This window comes from Lepidochelys olivacea, assembly GCF_965140295.1.
Source record: "Lepidochelys olivacea isolate rLepOli2 genome assembly, chromosome: 2".
Taxonomy (NCBI): domain Eukaryota; kingdom Metazoa; phylum Chordata; order Testudines; family Cheloniidae; genus Lepidochelys; species Lepidochelys olivacea.
This window is the reverse complement of record NC_140412.1, coordinates 138,345,056-138,369,113: the sequence shown is the minus strand read 5'-3', so window position 1 is coordinate 138,369,113 and position 24,058 is coordinate 138,345,056. Positions and strand designations below refer to the sequence as shown.

Sequence of the window (24,058 nt, the reverse complement as noted above, 5' to 3'; positions counted from 1 at the left end):
CCTGTCCCCAGGGCCCCGGGCGCGGCACTCCCGGCAGCGGCGGCGCCGGCGGCCCCGCAGGTGAGAGGCTCTCCCGGGACCGCTCGCGCGTGGCGGCTCCGGCGTTTGGGGCTCCTGGCAGGCGCCGCCCCGGGGATCCCTGCCCCTGCCCCTGCCCCTCCGCGCTCGCCCGCGCCCCGCCCGGCGGCTGCTGCCGCTGCCCGCGCTGCACCGGCCGCCCCCGGTCTCTGCCCGGCGCTTGCGTGTGGCAGGCGCCAGAGGATGCCCCCTCCCCCGCCCCCCTTTGGCTGCGTCCTGGGGTGGGCGGCTGGGGCGTGAGGGGGTGTCACGGCGAGCCCGGGCTCACGGCGAGGGACGACAGCGGGGCTGGGCTCTGGCCGGGCGTGGTGTTTCCCCTCCCTCTCTCGCAGGATCGGTGGCTGCCCCGGGGGCGGCTGGTTTTCTAGCCTGGTTTGGACAGGGCGGGAAACAGGGGAACGGCAACGAGATGTGGAGAGCGCCTGGGGGCGCGGAGGGTGGACCCTGCAGGGCTTGGGGAGAGGGCTCGGGTCCTTCCCCTTTCAGTCATTCTTGGCACAAGCCGGGGGTGGCATTTGGCTTCCAGGCCAAGGGGCGTTTTCTGTAAGCCTCACCTACCTACTGTTATGGCAGGTGCCAGAGGGTGATGCCCCAGGAAAAAAAGATAAGGGCAAAGAGCTTTCTTTACATTAGTCCTCCCACTGTGGTTTTAAAAAAAGAAAACAGTTTGGCCCATGCATGTGTTGTAATGTCCTGACTCCCCCTCTACTACCAACAGCTTGGGGAACTGTTGATAGGGAATTATATTCATAGGTCTTTTTATGCTCTGTTATTTGAAGGCTCCTTGGCAAGGAGTATAAATACTTGAAGTGTCTACAGAGATTTAAGAGAGACTTAATAATGCTCAGCTTTCTTCCAATTGTGCTCTCTGTTTAAGAAACAAAAAACACACAATACTGCTGGAACCTTTTAATAGAGACAGCAGTGGATTTGACTGAGGCCAGAGATTTGGGGGAAAACAGTGCCTTGTAAATATTGCAAGGTTCCAAGGGGATGTTTGTACATGTTGTTTAAGGCGGGGAGGAATTCCAGGAAGGGATTATATTTTGTGAAAATGGGAATTCTTCATTTTAAACCTTTAATGTTACATTTTGAACACTCTGAGGTTGTTGGCTTGTAGATGCACAGATAAGCGTCCAAACTTGCATGGTGTTGAGTGCCCTCAACTCCCATCACAGAGGGAAAGGAGGAGGAGGGAGTGCTCGACTTCCAAAGTCACGCTGAGGGGGACATCACCAGAGCAGTCAAAAGATGGACGTGTTCCCCTTAGTCTCCTCCCAGGTGATTGCAGCTACATCTCATAGTCATAGTGAAGTTAGTGCTTACTACCTTACAGCCTTGTGCCTGTATTTGCCTGATCTCTTATGTTCCAGAAACCATAAATTTTCACTTTGTCTTTCTGCTGTAGCAGTCCAGCTTTAGAGTAAATTACTGCCGGTCCATCTGTCTTATTACATACTCTGACTGAGTCTGGACTCTTTCTCTCTTGCTGACCAACTAATCATTTGCTCACTGATTGAAATGTGAAAATTGCTCCTACCTCGCTTTCAGTTTTAACTTCTGAAAGTTAAAGGGAAGAAATTTGCAAGCTATTCAATCAGACAGTACCATTGTGGTTATTGTGATTCTCTCAATTGCTGATACTTGAAGATATAATTACTATTTTACCTTAGCCCTAGGAACAGCTGTTTTCACATTTCTCAGTATATTGAAGCTGGAATAATGTGTGTGAACTATTAAAATTGGTCATTTCTATACTTGGGCTCTAAAAACTGTGTTTAAATCTCTGGAGCTTGTCTCTCAGGACCTAAGTTGAGATCTGTAATTAACAACAGCTAATGTTTAGACAGAGAATTTAAACGTGCATTAAAATAGAGATGTACAGTGGGACAACAGATGCTTGTATTTTAGAGGCACCACAAAGAAGCCAATTTGCATAACCAACATGCAAAATATTGCTAGAACCACTCTCCCCACTTCTCTTCCCCCTCCCCCTCCCTGGGAATCCACTGTACGTAAGAGGGTATGTGAATTTATTTTTTGTTTTTGTTTTCTTGTTGGGGGAGGAGAGGGAAAACGCTAGAAATTATGCTCAACATTTTCAAAGTTGCATGCCTAAAACTAGGCAACTAATTCCTTAATTAAGCAAATAAATAATTGGTCTGATTTTTCAGAGATTTTGAACACCCAAATATTCCATACACTTCAATGACAAATCTGCATGATCAGCATCTCTAAAAGTCAGGCCTCTGTATAATTGCCTTAAAATGGATTTGGGTGCCTAACTTTAGGTCAGTGGTCACCAATCGGTCGATTATGATTGACTGGTCTGTCCTAGAGGATCTCCCAGTCGATTGCAATCTCCAGTGTTGCAGTGTGGCTGCTGCTAAGGCATCCTCCCCACTCTGCTTCTGCCTGCAAGCACTGCCCCCACAGCTCCCATTGGCTGGGAGAGCTGCGGGGGCGGTGCTTGCAGAGAGGGGCAGTGCACGGAGCCACATGCTCCCCAGCCCCCCCCACAGGGGCGCATTGGCCCCTTCCGGGAGTGGTATAGGGCCAGGGTAGGCCGAGAGCCTGTCTTAACCTTGCTGCGCCTGCTGCCGACCAGGAACCACTGGAGGTAGGTGCTGCCTGGTGGGAGGCCGCTCCCCATCTCTGAGCTGCCTCTCGGAGTCAGCACCCCATATCCCCACTTGCATCCCAACACTCTGCCCCAGCTTGGAGCCCCCTCCTGCTCCCAAACTCTCTCCTAGAGCTTGCACCCCTCACCCCTTCCTGCACCCCAACCCTCTGCCCCAGGCTCAGCCCAGAGCCCCCTCCCACACTGCAAACCCCTCGGCCCAAGTCCAGAGCCTGCACCCCCCTCCTGAGCCCTAACCCAGCCTGGTGAAAGTGGGTGAGGGTGGGGAAGTGTGGGCAATGGAGAGAGGGGTGATGGAGTGAGCGGGGCTTTGGGGAAGGGGTGGGGTAGATCCTGGGTTGCCCTTAGATTCAAAAAGTGACCACTGCTTTAGGCATTGTAAATTTAAACAACTGTAACAAGCGTTTTTACTACAAACAGGCCCTAGGTTAAGTCTTCAGTAGCAGGGCCCTCCTCTTGGGGAGAAGAAGAATTGCAGGGTCTTTTGAAATTCATTGTGCATCGGCACCTGCCTCCTGTCCGCAAATGCATCTTTAGTGGCATTATTTTTAACATTCCAAATCTCTGAGCTGTTTCAAACCACCCTTATTTTTATTTTACCCACTATGTAACCCTTGAAATATGATTTTCTTTCAACTTGGTGGATGAGCTTCCCTGGCCATGCAAAATGTGTAACCCATGCTAATAGAATGGCTCCTTGTCCCCCTCTAGTGGCTAGATCAGAGATCTTGGTCTGCAGCTGCCCTGAGCTAATGGACCTGGTCCATTTTAGAGGGTGCCCAAAATAATGCGGGGGTGGCCAGTCCAAAGTTGAGTGAGAGCCGTTGCGAAGTGGTGCACAGGGTCACACAGCACACCTTGGGTTTGGTGCCTGCAATCAGTAGTACGGAGAGCGACTTGCTTCGTCTGGCTGAGTCCAAATTCCACTGTGGCTGCCCTTGGCATCATTGCACCAGGACCCAGGAGTCTCGCTGAGCTGTGAATACAGAGGCAGATGTGGGGACTAGGGGCTGGGGATACCACTCCCACCATCAGCGGGGCTGAAGTACAAGGAGAGGCGGACTGGGGGCACACTTCCTGCCCCTCCTGGACACAAGCAGGGCAGAGTCCCCTCATCTCTGTGGGGAGGGTAGCAACTGCACAGGCCTGGATCATCTCTGACCCCCCATTCCTTCCCCTCTTCTTAAACTCTTCTATCTCCATGGTACTTTTTTTTGGGGGGGGAGGAAGGATGTATGTGTGTGGGGGTCTCTATTTCATATTTTTGCCCCACACCCTCCCCCGCAAACCTCTGTTCGGTTCTGAGCAAAGGTTCATGATTTTTAGAGTGAGGCCTCAGGTTCAGTTCCCAAAGATTATCGGCCAGGGATGCCACTATAAACAGAAAAGGGAGACTTGCAGCTTTCTGATGGAACCATCACTTGCTTGTAGGCCTGGTAGGTTCCAAAATATTTGGTCTTAAATTGTCTGAAATATAGTTTAGATGTCCCCTTGCTCTTAGCCCTCAGCGACTGGACCCACAGTACTAATTTAGCTTTCAGGAGGAGAGAATACAAAAGATGATGCCAATACATTTTTGTTGAAAACAGAAAAACCTCTCAAAGAATTGAAAAGAAGTTCATTTGGTAAAATAGGTAGCATGATCATGTGATTTGGCAATTGTGAGTAATGTGGCCATTCAAACTTCTTATTGCACCACACCGTCATGTATACAATATACACATTCTGTTGTGTGTTGTCAGTGACTAATGTCATTTTATTGGTAGGTGAATTGTGGGAGTGGGCTGTGCAAATGATATTATGCAATGACACAAATGTTCTACATTAACAATCATGGTAAAATATCAGGTATGTTGGGACTTGAGAGATCTGCTAGCCTTGCGCAAAGGTTACAACTATATATAGTCATTTTATTTTTTAAATACATTATTTTTCAGAAGTCTGTATTTCTTGGGTTTACAGCTTTAAACCATGTCTGGTTATAATTCCTTAGCTCTGAAAGCACTGTGAGAAGGTGCAGTAGCAAAGTGATTTTGTAGTTTGGCTACACACAACAGTTGTACAGATTTAAATGTATAGTTAAATGGTACAAGCCCCGTAGTGTGGATGCAGTTGTACTGGTATAAAGATATTTTCATAAAGTGCTTTAACTAGACACATTAATTGTGGAGCTTCTTTAAAACCTTTATAACTGTTCCTGAAGACCATAATCTGAATTCTAACTGAGCTATAATAAGCTAATAAAACAAAACATTAATATGAGATACTGTCTGACACCTTTTCCAGCACTGTCTTGGCAATCTGCATCTCTCTTTTGGCTTTGTCATTTACTTGATATACAGTGGAGTACTTGTACTCCAATGCTGATGAAGCTGCTTTCATCCATGTATGGAATAATAAGGACCTTTGCTCACAAATATCGTTGCTGGGATTCCATGCTTGGCAAATACAGATTTTATGTGCATTATTCCAACACTTGATGTCAGACTTGACAACATGGCACTTTACAGAAAGATACCATAATAAGGCATTATTAACTAATTCTTTAATTAATTTCATTACAATGAATCCCAGTTTATATTTTCCCATGGCTAAGAACAAAGAGTTTAAATCTGGTGCAAGATGGCTATAAATTGTCTTTTGCTCTCCTTCCCCCACCATCCTTCATGGGTTTCTGAGAGTAAGTTCACGCTACTGTGTTAATTTTTATGTATACATATTTACACATTTACTTACAATTGGGCAGAATACCTTTTGTTAAAGCAGTGTTAAGATAAAATCAGTTAAAATCACACAAAATCATGCAGTGCAGAAATAATAACCAATGGGAAACAAATTAGATGTAGACAAGGGAGAAAAGAGATGGCTTTTGCTGAGATTTGAAAACAAGTGGCAAATCTAAGGGGTGAAGAGGCTGTGGGGCAGTAGGAGGAGAGAGAGGCTGTTCCGAATAGCAGGGGAGTCCAGTCCATGGAGGGTACTAAAGACGGGGGATTTTTAAAACTAGATGCTGAAATGAACGAGGAGCTGTGGCGATTTATGTAGTATTTCTTAACCAAAGGGGCATATGATATTTTATAATCTGTTTCATATGACTCTGCCTGAAGTTGGGAGTTAAATCAAAGGAGGCTGTAAAGGGGGAAACCCACAGGAAACGAAACAATGGCAGTTATCAGATGGGGAGTACCCCCTGTCTGTCACTCTCTGGGCTAGAATAGTTTACTGTTCCCAAGGCAGACCATAGGATCAAAGGGATTAGAAACCTCAGAGATCCTATAAAAGGTAAGTAGGGGTGGAGTGAGTGGCCACTGACTGCCCCAAGGTATCAGCAAAAGCTAACAGGCTGGCAAGAAACACAGATGCTGTGAGCAGGTTAATGTGCTTCTCGCAGCCAGAGATGGTGGTAGCTGGACTGAGGGAAAGTTACAACAGCTGGCATGGAAATTTTAAGGTTTAAGCAAGCCCATGCATGTAGGGACCTTTTATTGTTATTCCCGTTTGCTGTGTGCTTTGTTTAATGTCCTTTAGTTCTGTTTTCATTTCTTGTCACTTCCTGTTTTTCTTTTAATTCCTTTTAGCTGTGGCATGTTCCTCAAAGCTTGGGTTTTCAAAAATAGTTAACTCCAGATACAGCTTTAAAGTGCAGATCAGTTCTGAAAAATTATTCTGTAAATACTGCATTGCAGTACTCCAATATTATTCACTCTCAGTAATTCCCATATTAAATATCCTTAGTTTACAAGTAAAAAGACACCCCCCGTTCCCCAAACTGCCAGCCCTGTAAAATCAGCTTGGTATCCAGAGTCAAACTTAATTAGAATCCATTGCTAGATGGAACTGCAAGATTCATTTCTTTTTCCAGGCCTTCCCAGCTGATTAAGTCTTGGTTTCTAAGCTGATTGGTAAAGCTGCAGAGGCAGCAGGGGACCATGGTCTTTTGGCTTCTTTTTATGGAGATCTTGAATGTCTCTATTTAATCCTTGTAAGGTGTCCAGATACCAACGGTGATGCCAGATATATACTAGAAATAATAATAAATTCCATTGTACAAAGTATTTCAATCAGGAGTTAAAGGAACACCATCAACTTAAATCACAAAGGTGAAATATTTATACTTTCAGTAGTTTTTGGCATTACAAGAGTGACTAAGAGAATGGAAATAAAACATTTATTTGTTTATTTTGTGCATCAGACAGTGCTTTGTTTATAGTCAATTTCAGTTTCTCTGATATTGTCAAGTCAGTTCACCTTTTTATTTGTGTGGATCTTTCACATGACTGGGAGAGAAAAACAGAAAAATGTAATTGGAGCACACCAAAAACTGGGAGAAGAACTCATGTGGAGGTGCTGTATCTGCCACTACTTTTAACTATTTTTTAAATTGTCTAGATTTCAAGTTAATGATGTCCCTTTAGGGTTGAAGAGACCACACTAATCAAATCTGGCTGCCTCACTGATATTTTTTCCCCTCTGGGATGCTAACCAGAGTAAAAAATTTAAGCTTGCTTTTCTCAGTCATCAAAATAGCTAGACTATCAAATGAATTGATTTCCTACACTGGCACAGGCAAAGGTGAGTGCTTCCTTGTACTAGCCGCTGAAGACAAAAACAACCAGAATTGTATTGATATCACTAATTATGTAAAAACTGATGGGCTTTCAGAACAAATTGCTGTCAGTAGGTGCCAGGTAGTCAGCATGCCGTTTCTCAGAAGCTTGTAGGTATGGATAGGAAGCAGGCTTGGTTCGGTATAATGCTGTTTCTGTCATTGGTTAGGTTAGGGTTGAGGTTCCTGACTGTCTGAGTAATCTTTTATTTATTGGATGTGTGGGGTGTGCTGAGCTTGTGAATATATGAATATTGCCCTGAAGCTAATAGTCTGCTTGCTAGACAGCAGTTTTTGTTGTGTTGTGTCCTTTCAGCTGCCACACTTCAACTGTAAGGCTCTGGGTCCTAAAGCCTACAAATGGTTGTTTACAAATGGATAAACTGATGAGTAACACTGAGATTAGGTGACTTGCCCAAAACCATACAAGGCCTGCTCTGATTTCTTTCTCCTGAGAGAGCTGATGGGGTACTCTGACAGATGGTTTATTTTCTCATAGAGGTCACAATCAGTTCTATTGTATGTGTCTTTATTTTCTGTTCTGATTGCTCAGTGACTGAGTCCTTTGAATACATCCCTTATTTGACACTAAACTGGGAGGAGTGGTAGATACACTGGAGGGTAGGGATACGATACAGAGGGACCTAGACAAATTGGAGGATTGGACCAAAATAAATCTGATGAGGTTCAACAAGGACAAGTGCAGAGTCCTACACTTAAGACAAAAGAATCCCATGCACTGCTACAGACTAGGGACCGAATGGCTCAGCAGCAGTTCTGCAGAAAAGGACCTAGGGGTACAGTGGACGAGAAGTTGGATATGAGTCAACAGTGTGCCCTTGTTGCCAAGAAGGCCAATGGCATTTTGGGATGTATAAGTAGGGGCATTGCCAGCAGATCGAGGGACGTGATCGTTCCCCTCTATTCGACATTGGTGAGGCCTCATCTGGAGTACTGTGTCCAGTTTTGGGCCCCACACTACAAGAAGGATGTGGAAAAATTGGAAAGAGTCCAGCGGAGGGCAACAAAAATGATTAGGGGACTGGAACACATGACTTATGAGGAGAGGCTGAGGGAACTGGGGATGTTTAGTCTTTAGAAGAGAAGAATGAGGGGGGATTTGATAGCTGCTTTCAACTACCTGAAAGGGGGTTCCAAAGAGGATGGTTCTAGACTGTTCTCAGTGGTAGCAGATGACAGAACAAGGAGTAATGGTCTCAAGTTGCAGTGGGGGAGATTTAGGTTGGATATTAGGAAAAACTTTTTCACTAGGAGGGTGGTGAAACACTGGAATGCGTTACCTAGGGAGGTGGTAGAATCTCCTTCCCTAGAAGTTTTTAAGGTCAGGCTTGACAAAGCCCTGGCTGGGATGATTTAGTCGGGGATCGGCCCTGCTTTGAGCAGGGGGTTGGAGTAGATGACCTCCTGAGGTCCCTTCCAACCCTGATATTCTATTCTATGATTCGGTTTACAAGTACTCACATTTTATTGTACATCTTGACCTTCTGACGCTCATGTCCATGATTATAATTTTTATGATGATAATGCCTGTGGACCCCAGTCATGTAGCAGGAGCAGAGCCGTCCCTAGGGTATGGTGAATCAGGGTGACTGCTCCTGGCCCCGCGGGCTGGCATGGTTGGCCGGCGCGCATGGGCACTGTGTTACCCGCTGGCTGGGGGAGGCTAGCCCCCAACCTTGCCCCTTCCACCCGAGGGACAGTGCTTGGTGGCGCTGCTGCAGCCTCCCCAGTCCCGGGAAGGCAGGCAGTGTGGCCCCAGCCCCCTGAAGCCCAGCGGCAGCACCCGGGGGGCGGAGTGTGGGTGGGGCCACACCTGGCTGTTTGGGGAGGCACCGCCTCTCCTGCCCTGCCTGGTCAGTCCTGGAAGTGACGAATTCGTCACTTCTGCCCCAGGCCCCACACACCCTGAGGGACGGCCCTGAGCAGGAGGACTCCTTTGTGTTAGGAATTGTACAAATAAACATGAGAAAAGGTGTTTCCTGTCCTAGTTATGTTGTATGTATATTGCTCTTGTTGTAACACTCTGCCCACCTGAGAAGAGATCAGGACACAGGCAACTACCTGTGATTCTCTAGACACTCACATTTATTTACTAAGAAGCACCACCCACAGCCCTTTGCCCCTGGCTGGAGACAGAGGCCATAATATGTCTGCCAGCCTGTTCCTGCAGTGTCTCAGAGGACTGGGACAGTGTCAGTTTTACCAGGACTCCCCAGTGGCAGCAGCATTTGCTGCAGAATGCAATACAGTTCACACTCTAGACCAGTGCTACTCAAAGTGGTGGGCTGCGGACCTGTGTCGGTCCACGAGCCATTGGCTGCTGGTTTGCACGCACATTGGAAAAAAAAATTGCCAATCCCCCACATCAGATGTCTAGAGCAGTGCTTCTCAAGCTTACGTGTACGTCTACACGGCAATGAAAGACCCCTGGCACAGTCACAGGTATCCTGGGTAAGCTGAATCAGGCTCACAGGGCTAAAAATTGCCATGTAGATGTTCGGGCTTGGACTGGAGCCCAGGCTCAGAAACCCAGCAAGTGGGGTGTGTCTCAGACCCTGGGTTCCAGCCCGAGCCCGAACGTCAACACTTCAGTTTTATAATCCTGCAGCCTGAGCCTGAGTCAGCTGGCATGGGCCAGCCACAGCTATTGTACTGCAGTGCAGGCATACCCTTAGTGTCAGAATGGCTGACAGCTTGGGAGATACTGGTGAGGACCTTTCGTCTAAGATTAAGTGTGGGAAGGCATTCAGGGTTAATATATAGGTTCAATAGTCCTTTACTCTGCCAATTTGGATTTAGCACACCACTCTCAAAAGTTGTATGTTTTGGAAAGCAGAGACTGGACAAAACAAACCTGAGCAGCGTCAGGCTGACTCATCATAAACCTCAGCAACTGATAGATCCTCTATAAATAATAACCTTCCTTGATATAATAGCTTTATAGGAGTTTACATAAATCCAATTTCTTTGCATATGATTGGAGTGTAACATCTCTGAATGCGGAAGGAGAACTTATCCTAATGAATTACAGTAGAACCTCAGAGTTTCGCACACCTCAGGAATGGAGGTTGTCCATAACTCTGAACAAGACAGACATTACCGATGTCAGCCATGGGGATGAGGGGCGGGGAAGAGGGTTGCAGCTGCAGGGAGGGGCAGGGCTGCAGGTGGGGGCGGGGGAATCAGGGCTTCTGACCCTATGGGCATAGGGCTCTGGGTGAGGGGCTTCGGGCTTCTGCCCCGCAGGAGCACCAGGGCTTAGGACTTTAGACCTGGGGGGAGTGTTGGGGCTCGGGTCTGCAGCCCCGTGGCTCTATTCCCAGCTTCAGCCCTGCAGGGTTGCTGGGCCTTGGGTCTCCATCGTGGCTCCATTCCCAGTTTCAGCCGGAGGAGAGGCACTGCGGCTCGGGGCTTTAGCTACGAGGCGAGTGCTGGGGCTGAAATCGGCTGATTGGTCACTTCTGGTTCCACAAGGTGTCCAGTTGACCAGTAAGTCCATAATTCTGGTGATTATATCTTTGAGCTTCTACTGTAATATAAAATAATAATGGCAATGACCAAAATTTCAGGAAGGTTTTCTGTTTGTTTTAAAAAGGAATGTATTTATAATATTTGCTAAGGGTAAGTGCTTAGAGAAGGTTTACGTTTTCTGTGGTACATAATGATATTCACTTACTAGTGTCTGAAGCTTTCTCTTGTGTTTTTTCCTTGCTTGATTGGAAGTGGATTTGAGCCTGTTATTGGTCCTTGCTGGAATACCATTCTGCAAGGAGACTAGATTAGGAATGGATTCATGAACTGAAATTTACCCTCATTTGTACGAATCCCTAGAAGAAAAATATAATTATGTACATTTTCCTTTTTGCAATCAAGCAGGGGGAAAATCTCAAAAATATACTTTAAATTCTCAGCAAACAGGGTCCTGGGTATAGATATGGTGGTAGTATGTCAAACAGCAGCTGAAGTGTACCAAACACTACAATTTTGGACAGCTTGGGAGACTGGGGTATTTTTATAACGAAAAGGCTACTCTGCTACCTCACAATTTTATTTTTTCTGAAAGGCCTCTGGACACCAGAGGGAAAGACATTTTTGACTCCTATAAGGCAGCAGAGTAGCAAAGGATTTCCTGAAAGTATTGGGCCAAAATACTGCAGAAATTGTTGTATATTGTGTGACCTTTTGACTCTAGTCTCAGTCTCAATATGTATGCCCATTTCCATATAAAAGCCAAGACTTGAACAATTTAAACTGAACGCTACTTTTACCATATGGTGAATACAGTTATTGATACCATCCTGTCCCATACCCATCACCATTACCTTCGGATACTGAGGAAGCAATTAGCACTTATGGTGTTTCTGATAGAAGAAGGGGAGAAAGTTTTGTTAGTATGGCTATTTCCTGTTAGTTCCAAGGGAACTGAAGCTACAAACTGCATTCAGGTACTATGGCCCCCATTTCACTGGAGTCTTTGCTATCATAGCTCTCTCAACCGTCAAACCTGCCAATGTGTGACACAATTCATCCAAGTGACTGAAAAATGACTAAAAGATGGAATACTTGTGTTTCATTGCATGTCAGATTGACATGTCAGTGACAGAGAAATAGTTTTATACTATAAAACCTTTGTTCAAGGAAATTTTGTGGGGTTCTTTTTAAAAGGTTTATTCAATTCACCTGGAAAAAGAGGAGGTATGCACTGTACCCAAACCCACTGTTCCCAAACAAACATTGGTGGTCAGCAAAGTTTGAACTCTGGATCCTCAGATCCTGAGCCCAGAATTCTATGCTGTGATGTAAAGGAGTAACTGTGCTCTCCGTAGCAGCCACGAGAAGGGATCTGACGTACATTGTGTAGTATCTAAATATATAGACCTCGTCACTTTCTGATCAAAATACAAACTTGGTTTTCTGAACTTGTTTGCCTGTGTGTGCCATAAAACCTTTTTGTTTTTTAAATGCCAAAAAAGTACACACACCCACACCTGTGTGAGGGAATGGAGAAAAAAAGTGTACTCAGTCATACATCACCCAGTCTACTTTTAATTTTGGAAGGTGCTTGGTTATCACAGTGATGCGTGTGGTATAAAAAGCTGAACAGAAGAGCAAGAAGGCTGTGTCCTTGGAGAAGACACTACCTAATATTTTTTGTGGCTGATCTGAGGAGGACTTTGACAAGAATCCATTTCTCACTATCCACCAGCAATAAAACACAGTTGCAGGCACACTCCTCTTTATATTCTTGGGGTGGGGGGGTGGGGGAGGATTTTGTCCTGGTATTTTTCAGTGCCTAATAGAAAGAACCCAATAGTCTGTAGATTTTTCTAGTGCTAGCAGAGTTGATTGTAAAGATGATGATTTAGCACAAGATGATGGCCACTGTGGGGAGTTCTGACACAAGTTTTATGGCAGTTTTCTTTGTATTCCCTTTCTGGCTGTATGAGGGGTCAAGGCCTCCAGATGCTCCCTTGCACTAGGAATGTGCCACTGCAGGTCCCACCAATCACTCCACAAATACTCAGTGAGAAGCCACTCTTGTTGAGGGCTCCTTTATTTATACACAGGCTTCAAACCTGCTCAGTGGACAGTCTTATAGAAAAGTCCATATGTCATAATTTAAAAGTTCTCGCATTACGTGTCATTTGCTGTCTGCCCAGATGTGTCTCATGCAGCTCACCTGTCTGGGTGGAGGATCATCAGGGTTCCTTGGGCATCCCAAAGCCTCATGAGTGTTTTGTTAGAAGCCTGAGAGTTGCACCTATTTCCATAGATTGCAGAAGAGTCAGCCCTCACCTTGACTGTAGCGATGTCTTCTCTCAGGTGTGGAGAAGAGATTTGGTGTGAGCACTGGGTGCAAGGAACTGCTGAGCTCTAACCCTGCCTCGGAGGCAGAATCCCATATATAGTATGTGTTGGAAAGTTTGGTATTGGTGGGTTATTCCAGTTTACAATTGGTTCCAAAAACAACAACTCTGTTTCCAATAGCCATTTATTTAAATAATTTCAGTCTAAGATGTAAATGGACAAGTGATGTTCTAATCAGAATAAGGGCTAGTCAAGATGAGCAGTGAGTGTGCAGCAAACTGGGGTGTAAATCTACAGCACACTAGTATGTTGCACACTAACTGTCTGTATGAACTTTGCTACTGCCGTCTAAAAGTTCCCTTGTGTGCTTCGAAACAGGAGTAGGTCAGTGTGCATTAGGGAACTTCTAATGCGTGGTAGCAAGGTCTGTAAGTTCCATAAGTGCACAGCATATTAATGCACTGTAGAATTACACCCCATCTTGCTGTTCGTCTAGACAATCCCATAGTCATTCCTATGGTAGTAGACTACTGGTGCACTTCTCTGCTCCTATGGGAATTCTTTGCCAAAAAAATAAAAATTCTGTGCTTAAAAATTCTGAGCACAATATTTTAAAATTCTGTAAAATTCTGCATATTTTATTTGTCAAAATAACACAATAGAATCATGCCAGTTTCAAAATGTCTGTAACAAAACAGACAACAAAAGAGATTCAGGAAATGTTTTTTGACAAATAGATTCCTTACTAGGCATATTAATACAGAACTCTGAGTAATAATTCATTTAAACTACAATACAGAAATGTATTTCCAGCACCCCTCAGAAGCAGTGCAAAGGCTTGCAGGCTGAGGGTGGGGCTGAGGGAGAGGAACGGAGGGGCTGAGGAAGAGGAAAATAATTGCTGGGAATGCAGGAGTGAACCTGTAGGGTGGTTGGGTGTGAGTTGGAGAAGTATGGAACAGGTTTTTTTGGTTGGGGGATTGTTAGGGAGTTGGGGAGCCTCTCCCATTCAGTCAGGCACATCTACCCCTGTCCTCATGTGTCCCTGCATCTCCACTCAGCCACCCCTCCTTCCCATCTCCATGTGGCACTGCACCCCCACTCCTATTCATCCCCCGCCCCAGTCTGTCCATCCACTAGCCCTTCTGAGCCCCAGTCTATGTGACCCACCCAGCAGCCATGTGTGCCCCACTTTGTCCTCCACCATATCATATGTCTCCTCACCTGGCCCCACAGACAGGGCACTGTGAGAAACACAGCCACTCCTCCTCTCTATCAGCTGCTGATTGATTGATATGGCCAGTGAGCTGTCTGCCCTTTGTTCTGTGCCACAGCAGTCCCTGGTGGGTGAAAGGCGTAACTGCAGTGCTTCGCCAGCAGAATGTATTTTCTGCTGAGAAAAGAAAATCGATGGGGGACATGAATTCTGCATGTGCACAGTGGTGCAGAATTTAACTTCTCTTATTGAAGGCACACAGCCTTGTGCCTCCCAACCTCCCATAGGAAAGCATCAATATCTTACTTAGCCCATGTCTGCAATTCAAAATTCTGTCAACCTAACTTCAGCATAGAGTCAGTGCAGTTATTAAATCACTTGTGCGTGTGCACACTTGGCTCTTTGTGTGAGCATTGCGCCTCCTCACCGGGAGTGCTTGTATCACTTGTATTGTTAGTGTGGGGCATTGTGGGACAGCTCCTGAAAGCCAATAATAGTCGACATAAGCATAACTACATCAGCATTGACTCTGTGCCCCTAGGGGAGGTGGTGTTATTAAATTGGCATAGAGAGGCACTTAAGGTAGTGGGAGCCAAATTTAAGTGAAGACATTTCCACAGCTAGGTTGATGCAAGACAGCTTACATCGACTTAACCTTGTAGTGTAGACCAGGCCGAAAGAACATCCGAGTTACTTATTGCTATGTTATTACACACATACCAAGAGAGGAGTTTCCCTGGATTTCAAAAGAGGCTCTACTGCTTTTTTGCTGAATCTCTTAATACAGTGTCAGGCTATTGAGAAATTCTGTTTTATGTCTAAATTAAAGGACTTTTTCAACACTAGCAAAGTTCATGTGAGCCTCCCTGTAAAATATGGAACTGGAACAGAAACCTTAGGTGTCAGGAATTTGCTCAAATGTATTTCTACTATTCTACAAAACACGTTACTTTGGGAAAAATACCGGTTCAGTCCTTTTAATAGTCCCATTCTGCGCAATCAAAATCAAATGAGGGTACTGTATATATATGGCCACCATAAATAATGCAAAAAAAGACCTGACAAGTTGTTTTTTTCGTTTGCATCTTCACTTGTTTTTGTTTCAATATGTTTGATTAATTTGCTGTGGCTATTTTAAGCTGGATCAGCATTGGGTTTGCTTCATATCATGGTGGGAAAACTTAGATAACTGAATGTGCCAGGTAATGAACAAGAGTTGTAAACTGTTACAAGGGGCTAGTATAGTTAACAGAAGCTTATATTGTAAACTTGCTGATTTTTTTTAAAATCATGCCTTCACCACAGAAATAGAGGAAGGATAAAATAAATCACTGTAACTCTGTTAATCTCCCAGGACTTTTCCCCTCAAACAATGTGTAAACCTCATACAATTAGTCATAATTTAGCTGCTTTGAAATTGTTTATTAAAAGTATCCCTGTTTGTTTCCGTAGATAATCAGTGCATATGCTATGAATAGAGATGCCATAGAATATTCCACAACTATCAAAATCTCTGGACCTTACCAAAAGAACTAATGTTTTGTTATAGCTGTAGTCAGTGATAAGCTGCAGCTCCTGGAAGGCAATGTGTTTTGAAATGTCATACTGAATTTTGGATCTATTTTACTATGTATGGAGTGAATATTATAAAATTGTTCTTTATCCCTTCAAAAGCAGCACTTCCAGGAGTAACCTCCTTTCATGTCAGGTGAGCAGGTATTTACTATAGCACTGTGAATAAAAGGTAATAGGCTATTTGTCTGTCTTTATGTATTAAGCATATGCACAAGGCCAAAGTGTGTTGCTGCGTGTACCCTGTATGTGCTAAATCATTGAAGTGAAATGAAAGAGTTCATTGGCAAATTTCCTTGATCTAGTACTATTAAGTTAATACAAATCAAGGTTGCTCACCTAATTGAGTGGTGGCTTCTATTGGTCCCCTCTCTCACTCCCCATGCTATCTGAGTTTGGGGTGCTAGCATACTCAGCCCAAGCGGGATTAGCAGAAGAAGGAGTACTTTAAATCATTCAACAAACCCTTCAAAACTCATTAGCTTCTTTTTCTTCACAACTATTGGAAGAAAACATTGCAGTGTGTGATTCTAGACATGATCCTTGTTTCCACACAGCCTAAAAGTTATATCCTGTCACAAAGCTTTTGAATGACAGCATAACACTAATATTCTTTGTGTGCAATAGCTCACCTAAGAACTTGTGCACGATTGTGCATGTAATTACCAGGACTACATGGGCATGCATCTGAATGATTCACGCACTCACGGTAGCTGTAAGTGAATGGGCAAATTGAATTTGAACTCCATACATATTTTGGAAAAATCGGTCCCTAAAGATTAAGTAAACTCACAATTAAAGGCAGAGGGACTGAACCTCAGCTGATGTAAATTAGCATAGATCCATTGAAGTCAAGGAAGCTACACTGATTTACATTGTTTGAGGATCTGGCCCACAATTCATATTGCACGGGCAAGGCACTGACCACAGGTGGTGCCTATAGAAAGAAAGCAATCAGCTCAGGGACTCAACAGCTCAGGGGCCATCCTCATGATTAAGAGAAGCCTTTTTTAAAGTCAGATGATGCTTAAAATATTGTACTAAATGAAAATGCAAGAAAGTTATGTCCTGTTGCTTTTTTTTTTGGTTGGTTAATGTTCATTATTACAGATCTGTTGATCCTTTGGTGCAAATGTGTTAATACTTGAAGCAGTTATTGGTAGAGCAATAGTTAATCATAAATTATAGGAATGTATTAAACCTAAACTAGTGGCAAATTCACCAGTCAAGGAAGGTAGAGTAAAGCTCTCTGCAGCCACTCAGTTCATGTCCATTTCTTCAGGGTGGGTTTTATTAACAAAAGATTAAAAAAACCTCAAAATAATACAGAGTGTTAGAGCTATCTTGCTTTCTCCCAGCTGGGAAATAAGGGTGAATGCCTTTCCTGGCTGGCTAATCCCTAGACCTCCTGCTAGATCTTCAAGGCGGAACTTTCTTCAGGGTCGTAAATTAACCTTCATCTTCCCCATATTGACCCAGGATTATTCCTTTATGTGGTTTCCAGTCACATGATGCTAAATTGATCATTCTCCATCTTGTGCTCCATCTGGAGAATACAACTCCCTTAGTCTTAAAGGGCCAGGCCTCAGAACAAGACATTGCAATGAGTGCACGTGCCCAAGAACCAGCAATCAGTTTTCAAAACATCTTGGTTTCCCTATTGCTGATCTCCAGTGTTGTCAACTCTCACAATTTGATTGTGAGTCTCGCAATATTTGTTTTTTTTTCTTAAAACACCATCTCCCGGATTCAAGTGATTAGATGAGAATCTGAGCTTTCATTAAAAAAGTAAGTTTCTAGCCCTCATTGTTGCAGAGAAAAGTTTGAAAGCATGACTCAGATGCACCCGAAAGGTTCAGAAAGCAGAGGATAACTAAATGAGCCCCCAAATTTATCATTTCTAAAAATCTCATAGGTTTTAAGCCAATCTCATGGTTTTTGAGGACTGACTCATTTTGAATGCGTGGCAACATAAAGTCAGTAGTACTAGGGGTGTACACAGATATTGTGAAACAGTGAGATATTGATCACTTTTTAATTTTTGTTTCAGGAAGGAATGAAATGCAATCCTGGATGACCACTATCAACCAATTCTTACATATTGTGTGGCAAAAAATAGAGAGACAACTAATATTAGTCATGTCTTTTCTCCTTGCTGCTCTCTGGTATTGTAGAAGGCTCTATGCATACTTAGCACAGCTGTTGAAATGGTATGTTTTTACTACAATGCCTTTCGTTTTCAATTGTATCTTTGTTCTTTCATTAAATATTTACTTGCTGCAAATTCTTTTTGACAGCTGTTTTATCATTTGGATTTCAGGTGGAGCAGATATCTGCAGAGAAAATTTAAAAGTAAACATTTTTGTTACCAATCTGCATTATAACTTTCCTTCTTTTTAAATGCAAAAAAGTAGATGTTTAACTAATCTGTGAATTAAATTTGGTTTAGAGAACCTCAGTGTACTGGCAGAAGTTGATCTGCTTGGTTATTGTGCAAGAGAATGGAAAGGAGAAACCAAGCAGGCCAAGCAGATGAAGGCGGTAAGAGTTTCTAAAGTTAAATCTAGATATAAAAAGTTTGAAAAAAAATACTGAGCTTGAAAAAAAGAATAAATTCCATCCAGTGTTGATGTAAGCATGTGTTATGAGCTGTGTGAGATCAAATGAATTTCAAAAAGGGAAGGCGGCAAGCTCTCCTTAGATACACAGTTCTATATCTAGACAGGAGGTATAATTTCCAGCTAGGGTAGATGTGTACACACTAGCTTTGATTGAGTGAGCACGTGTACATCTACCTGAGCTGGACATTACACCTCCAGCTGCAGTGCAGATGTACCCTTACAGGCAAGAATTACTCAGAAATGGACCAGATCCTCAGCACTGATGCATCCTCTTTGCACTGCTCTATCAGCACAAACAAGCCAACGAGCTAGCCTAACTGGGCAGCTGGAGATTCCCTTGTCATGGAGGAATTCATGGCTGCCATAGAGCTAGAAGAGCGGGCCACCCTTTGGTGTATGGCTGTGTTGGAAGGCATACTCAGAGCAGAACTGCACTGTGGTTCTCAGGCCAGCTGGTTGAAGTTAAAGTAGCCCTGAGCAGATTTAATTTGTCCTGGGCACCAAACTGATTCTCCAAAAGCTCTGGGGGAACACAAAGGTGGCATATAACTACTGTTGTTTTCCCCAACTTTGGGTCCTGATCTTGAGCGCAGGTTGGCCAGACGAGACTTGTCTTTAGCCCTCGAAGCAATGGATCTGATTCACTAGCACGCACCCCTTTGTAGGAGGAATAGTAGTTACAGAACTGCTAATTTCTAACTGCAAAGAAACTAAACTAAGTTAATACAAAAGGTGAATTGATGGTTTCGATGAAACAAAAACAAAACGCAACCAAGTATATACTCAAACACCTAAGCTCACCACAACTGTCCTAGCAGCACATGATGGGGCAAAGTAATCTCCGCAATACTGTAGCGGGACTCAAGCAATGTGGGCAGCAAGTGCCGACATGCTGAATTACCCCCAAAACCAAACTGAGCCTGATGCTACAAATCCAAAAAGAAAGAGGCACCAGTTCTCTTTTGTCCTTTCTCCCGACTGAACCACGGATCAAGGAAGAGAGGCAATGATATTTTACTGTTGGTCCACAGTGACTCCTTCTATACTTGGTTTTATTTTATTGTAAAAAGTGAAAATGAGAGTTTTTGTAGCCTAGAATAACATGTACACAAGCTACCTGCTATAAATTTCAGATAATCATCTTATTACATAGCCAAATTTCTGGATTACACCCCAGGTACATTGGCATAATGCTATTACAATTTGTTTTAGTAATCCATATATTAAAACCTCTTTGAAAACGTACTAGTCTGAAGAACTGGAATCAGTTTAATGACAAGTGATTATTTTTAGTGGTATCTTGTAGGAAGAAAAAAGGATATTAAACACAAAACGCCAAGATAATGTGACTTTTAGTATAGTTAAAACCAAACACCACAGCATTGTGACTTCTCACCCAATCCTTAACTCACTCTGCAAAGGTTTGGGTGTGGAGTTTACTTACTGTCATGAATTGTTTTGTGCCTTAACTCTGACTTTTCTCAGGAAATGTGTGGGTTTGAGCTAGGCACTTCCTATAATTTCAGCAAGACTATGTTTAATATTTAATGAAGTGATACTGAGGGAAAACTTGTGCGGCTTGATCTTTTGCACAAGTGTATCTGGGAATGTGACTATTAATAGCATTATTTTTGGAAATGTAGCAATGACCCTCTCATCCCACTGTTTGGAAAATAGGTGTTGGTGAGGGCAACAGCCTAGCAACTAACAACCTGGCAATGCTGGCATGCTCCCAGTTCTCAGGACTGCTGCTGATTCAGTTTGGAGCGGGAGGGAGTCTTTGTTTTAAATGCATAGCTGTGCTTTCTAGAATGCTGTAGCATAAAATAGGCATTTGGGGTTTAAAACGTTTATTCTTGATATCGGCCCATTATTTTTCTGGCAGCCAAAGAATGAGGCCAGAAATTTCAGTGGTCTCATCCTGGCCTGTAGTTTGCTGGCATAGTCAGTTACAGGTTTACATAATACAGTGAAGATGCCAAACAACATGTTTTATGGGCACAAAAGCTTTTAGAAATTAGAAGCCATATTTGGCCATCACAGTGGGTCATGGGGATTTAGCCTAGTAATTGCCACGGATGTGAAGAGTTGTGATTATATCCCAGTTCCCTGTCTTTTTAAAATAGACTAGACGCGATGTGTTGGATTAGTTTGCTCCGCTGCAAACTGCTTGTCAGTAGTTATGCTATTGTTGCATGCACCAATTCTTAATAAAATCTTCAGAAGATGAATAGTGAATGAATAAATAGTATCAGTAATGGCTGAAGAGACACAAGAAAGCATTTCCCAGAGATCACAGAGGGCGAAATAAATATTCGGGTTATCATTCAGCATTAAAACATTTTGTGCCAACTATCTTCAGATTGAGAATCAATTTAGTAATCCAGTGGCATAATTTTTGCAATGGAAGGGCTCCATCTGCTGTACATTGCTAGATACACAATTTTAGAAGAGAAAACAATGTGGTATGAACCTAACATCTGGATCCAAATTTTCTTTTTGAAATATTGGCATTGTCATATGAAGTTCTGCACACAAAAGTTGTGATCTTTTTCTCAGTCACCTTGATAACAAATTCCTAGCACCTCTGAGTGCCTAGGAAGCAGATGTTCATCAAAGATTAGGACTGTTAGTATTAGACTGACAGCACCAGTGACTCCATAAAAATTCCCCACATCAAACCTTTTTGGCCATAGCAGTTTGCTATCTTCTGTTCACAACACATAAACTGCTAAACATCAAGTTCAAGTTCAAGAGAGAGAATAAAAAATTATTTAAATATGCATTGAATTATACACACAAACAGATGATCATAAAGGTCATTATGGAAATTGGAGAAGTACAATGTCCAGACCATGTATAAACATGTTGAAACTGGTAGAAAGTGTATACATCTATAGTGAAATCAAATGTCTTCTGCTTTCCCTTGTACTAGTGTTCATCAGCAGTAACTCCACTGAGGTCAGTAGTATTACTCCACTGAAAACAGAATTTGTATAGACCCTTAAGAACATGTTGAAATTAGCCTCAAAGCTGACTTGTCTCACTGTTTCATTCTAGGATTTAAGATACACGTTGTTCACTGTTGTTTTGGCCTTTTTTTAGGCTTATAAAGAACTATTTTGGAGATACCATATTAAATATATACGACAAGTCAGAAGAGATAACTACTGTGCATTAAGAGCTGTGCTGTTTCAGGTATTCAGCCAGGGCATTTATTTTCCATCATGGATGAAGGAGAGAGACATTTTAAAGGTATGTTTCAGTTGCTGAAGCAAATAAAATTTACATGTCCTTATATTATAAAAGGCGGATTTGATCCAGCAACAACTTCTCTAAAACTGCTGTACTCCATTGCAAGCGTGAGTAGAGCGTACAGGGGGGAGCAAGACAGATTAAGCACTATGCAAAAGTGGAAGCAAGTAGCAAGTCCATTGTGTTCCCTTATTGTTAAGAGTACAAGAATAAATGAAGGGGGATGGGTGGGTATACTATAGTATAATGTCTGAGGGGGCATGGGTATAAGGGCTATTTCTATCATGCTAATAAAGCATAATAATAATCTATGTGGTCCCATTTTAAGACTTATGCCTGCCACTGGACAGGGATTATTATTTACTATTTGTATTGGGGGTGCTATGACATCCCGGTCTGGGATGAGGGTCCCATTGTGCTCTTTATTGGCTGGTTATCTATTGAAAAGGCTATAAAAGCTCTTATGAAGCTGAGAGTCAACAGAGCTTTACCATTAGTTATAGTGGTGGATGACTGGGGGTTTCTTTTTGAGTGCTTTTCTTTTTTTGTAGTGCACTTCAGGTTGTATATGCGCTCCATGAGCCTGGGACCAGAGGCTTCTTCCTAGCAGTGTCTGTTCAGTCCATTCATGTGCTCTGCACCGAGGGGAAGAAGGGGCTGCCAGACCACGGCCCTCTCAGTTCCTTCTCACTGCTTGGGGTCTGGGATGGAGCCTCTGGTCACTGCATCCTTTCAGCCTTTACCTGTGTTAGGGGGCTTATTCCTTCACCCACTCACTTCCCTGGTCCTTCTTGCATGAACAGAGAGCAACAATACCCGAAGTCCGAAGGTGCAAACAATTCGATGTTTATTGGGGTGAACTTCCAGCAAGCTTAAATACAAGTTCCTTTTTTCCTTATTTTCGAATCCCAACTTACTTCCTGTTTGCCCCTAATTTATATAGTAATATTCTTAGCTATACCTTAACCAATCATTCTACTAAGATTTAACTAACCAATCCTAACATGGATTAGCTAACCAATTATATCCCACCACCTTAATTAGTTTACACCCAGCAAAATTAATTATACAGCAGACAGAAGCAATCACAGAACCAGACAGAGACCATGCCAATAAACAATAGCAAAGTGGGAACTATAATGACAAAACAATACAGAAGTGAGGATTTCACAACTACATCTGTAAAGACATAAGAGTTTCCCAGCTATGTCTATTGATAAGTGAGTTCTTACCAGACAGAAAACTATCAACCTCAATTTCCTTTTACAGCTTCTAGGCACTTCCCTTTCTCTGGAGGAATATAAGGACAGGATTAAATTCCTAACAGCCCAATAGCACCTTATTTCAATGTGACTAGTTTGGAATGTGAGGATGTGACCATTCACTTCCCAGCTTATTTGGCTGCCTCTGTCGCTTAGCCAAAGGCCTTAGCCTAAGAACAGGGCCTCAGACTGTCACAGTAAGAGAAGGCCCTTACACTGGCAGACAGTGATTTTGATTCTTTCTTTTATACCTCTAACTAGCCAAGTGATAGGAATACACCTAAATTCTTAGAGTATAGGCCTTTACAGACAGGCCTGAATATCTATATCCTAACAACCTGTAAATAGTTTAGCTTACTATATTTTGTGCCCTCATTGAACACCCCTTGTGTAGGGCAGTGATCCTCCCTTCTTCACCTCCTCATTCCTTCTCTCCCCCCCGCTCCACAGCTTCACTCTGGGGCAGGGTGAATATGCCAAAGGCTCCCGGCTTCAAGAGCTTTGTGGACTGCCAGGGGGACTTCCAGGTAAACTACAGTAATGACTCTTTTTGTACCACCTGTAGGAAGCCCTTATCCCTACCAAGTGCAGTACTTGTAGGTCATTTCTACGCAGGATGAGGCAGTCAAGGGAGATCCGTCTCATGACGTTTCTCATGGATAGGTCCATGAGGGCAGCTCCAGATTCTGCCCCCTGTATGTCGGCCTGAGGAAGGTAGGAGTGTGGCTTTAGCTGGTTCCAGGCCTCTCCTCCCAATCCCCCATCGGCTCCAAAAGACTTGGGTGAGAAGACCTGGGATTAAAACAGAGGAAAGGAGACACAAATGCTCTCATAAAAATGAGGGGAAGTTGCTTTTCCAACTCCTCTAAAAAGAGACAGAAGTCCTCTTCCCTCTCCGAGGTGGGGGAAGCCTCGTGCTCTCGCTTAGCAGCATTTGGCACTGTGAAGGATCAGCCTAGGGCATCGACTAAGGGCAAG

At 43.5% G+C, this 24,058-nt stretch overlaps 1 protein-coding gene across 7 annotated transcripts in view; it reads left to right on the top strand.

Moving 5' to 3' along the window:
- Positions 1-24,058, top strand: part of OTULINL (OTU deubiquitinase with linear linkage specificity like) — a 41,575-nt gene that overhangs the window by 5,311 nt on the left and 12,206 nt on the right. Inside the window, exons 1-6 of one of the 7 annotated variants that reach the window (XM_084620102.1) lie at positions 6-60; positions 16,045-16,078; positions 17,997-18,152; positions 18,263-18,294; positions 18,392-18,483; positions 21,669-21,818. In XM_084620102.1, coding sequence (XP_084476228.1) covers positions 18,004-18,152; positions 18,263-18,294; positions 18,392-18,483; positions 21,669-21,818 — 423 coding nt within the window. In that variant the 5' untranslated portion in view covers positions 6-60; positions 16,045-16,078; positions 17,997-18,003. Of the gene's footprint in view, positions 1-5; positions 61-1,198; positions 1,360-16,044; positions 16,079-17,992; positions 18,153-18,262; positions 18,295-18,391; positions 18,484-21,668; positions 21,819-24,058 lie in introns of those variants that run through there. The other 6 variants (XM_084620099.1, XM_084620097.1, XM_084620098.1 and 3 more) reach the window with 6 other exon arrangements.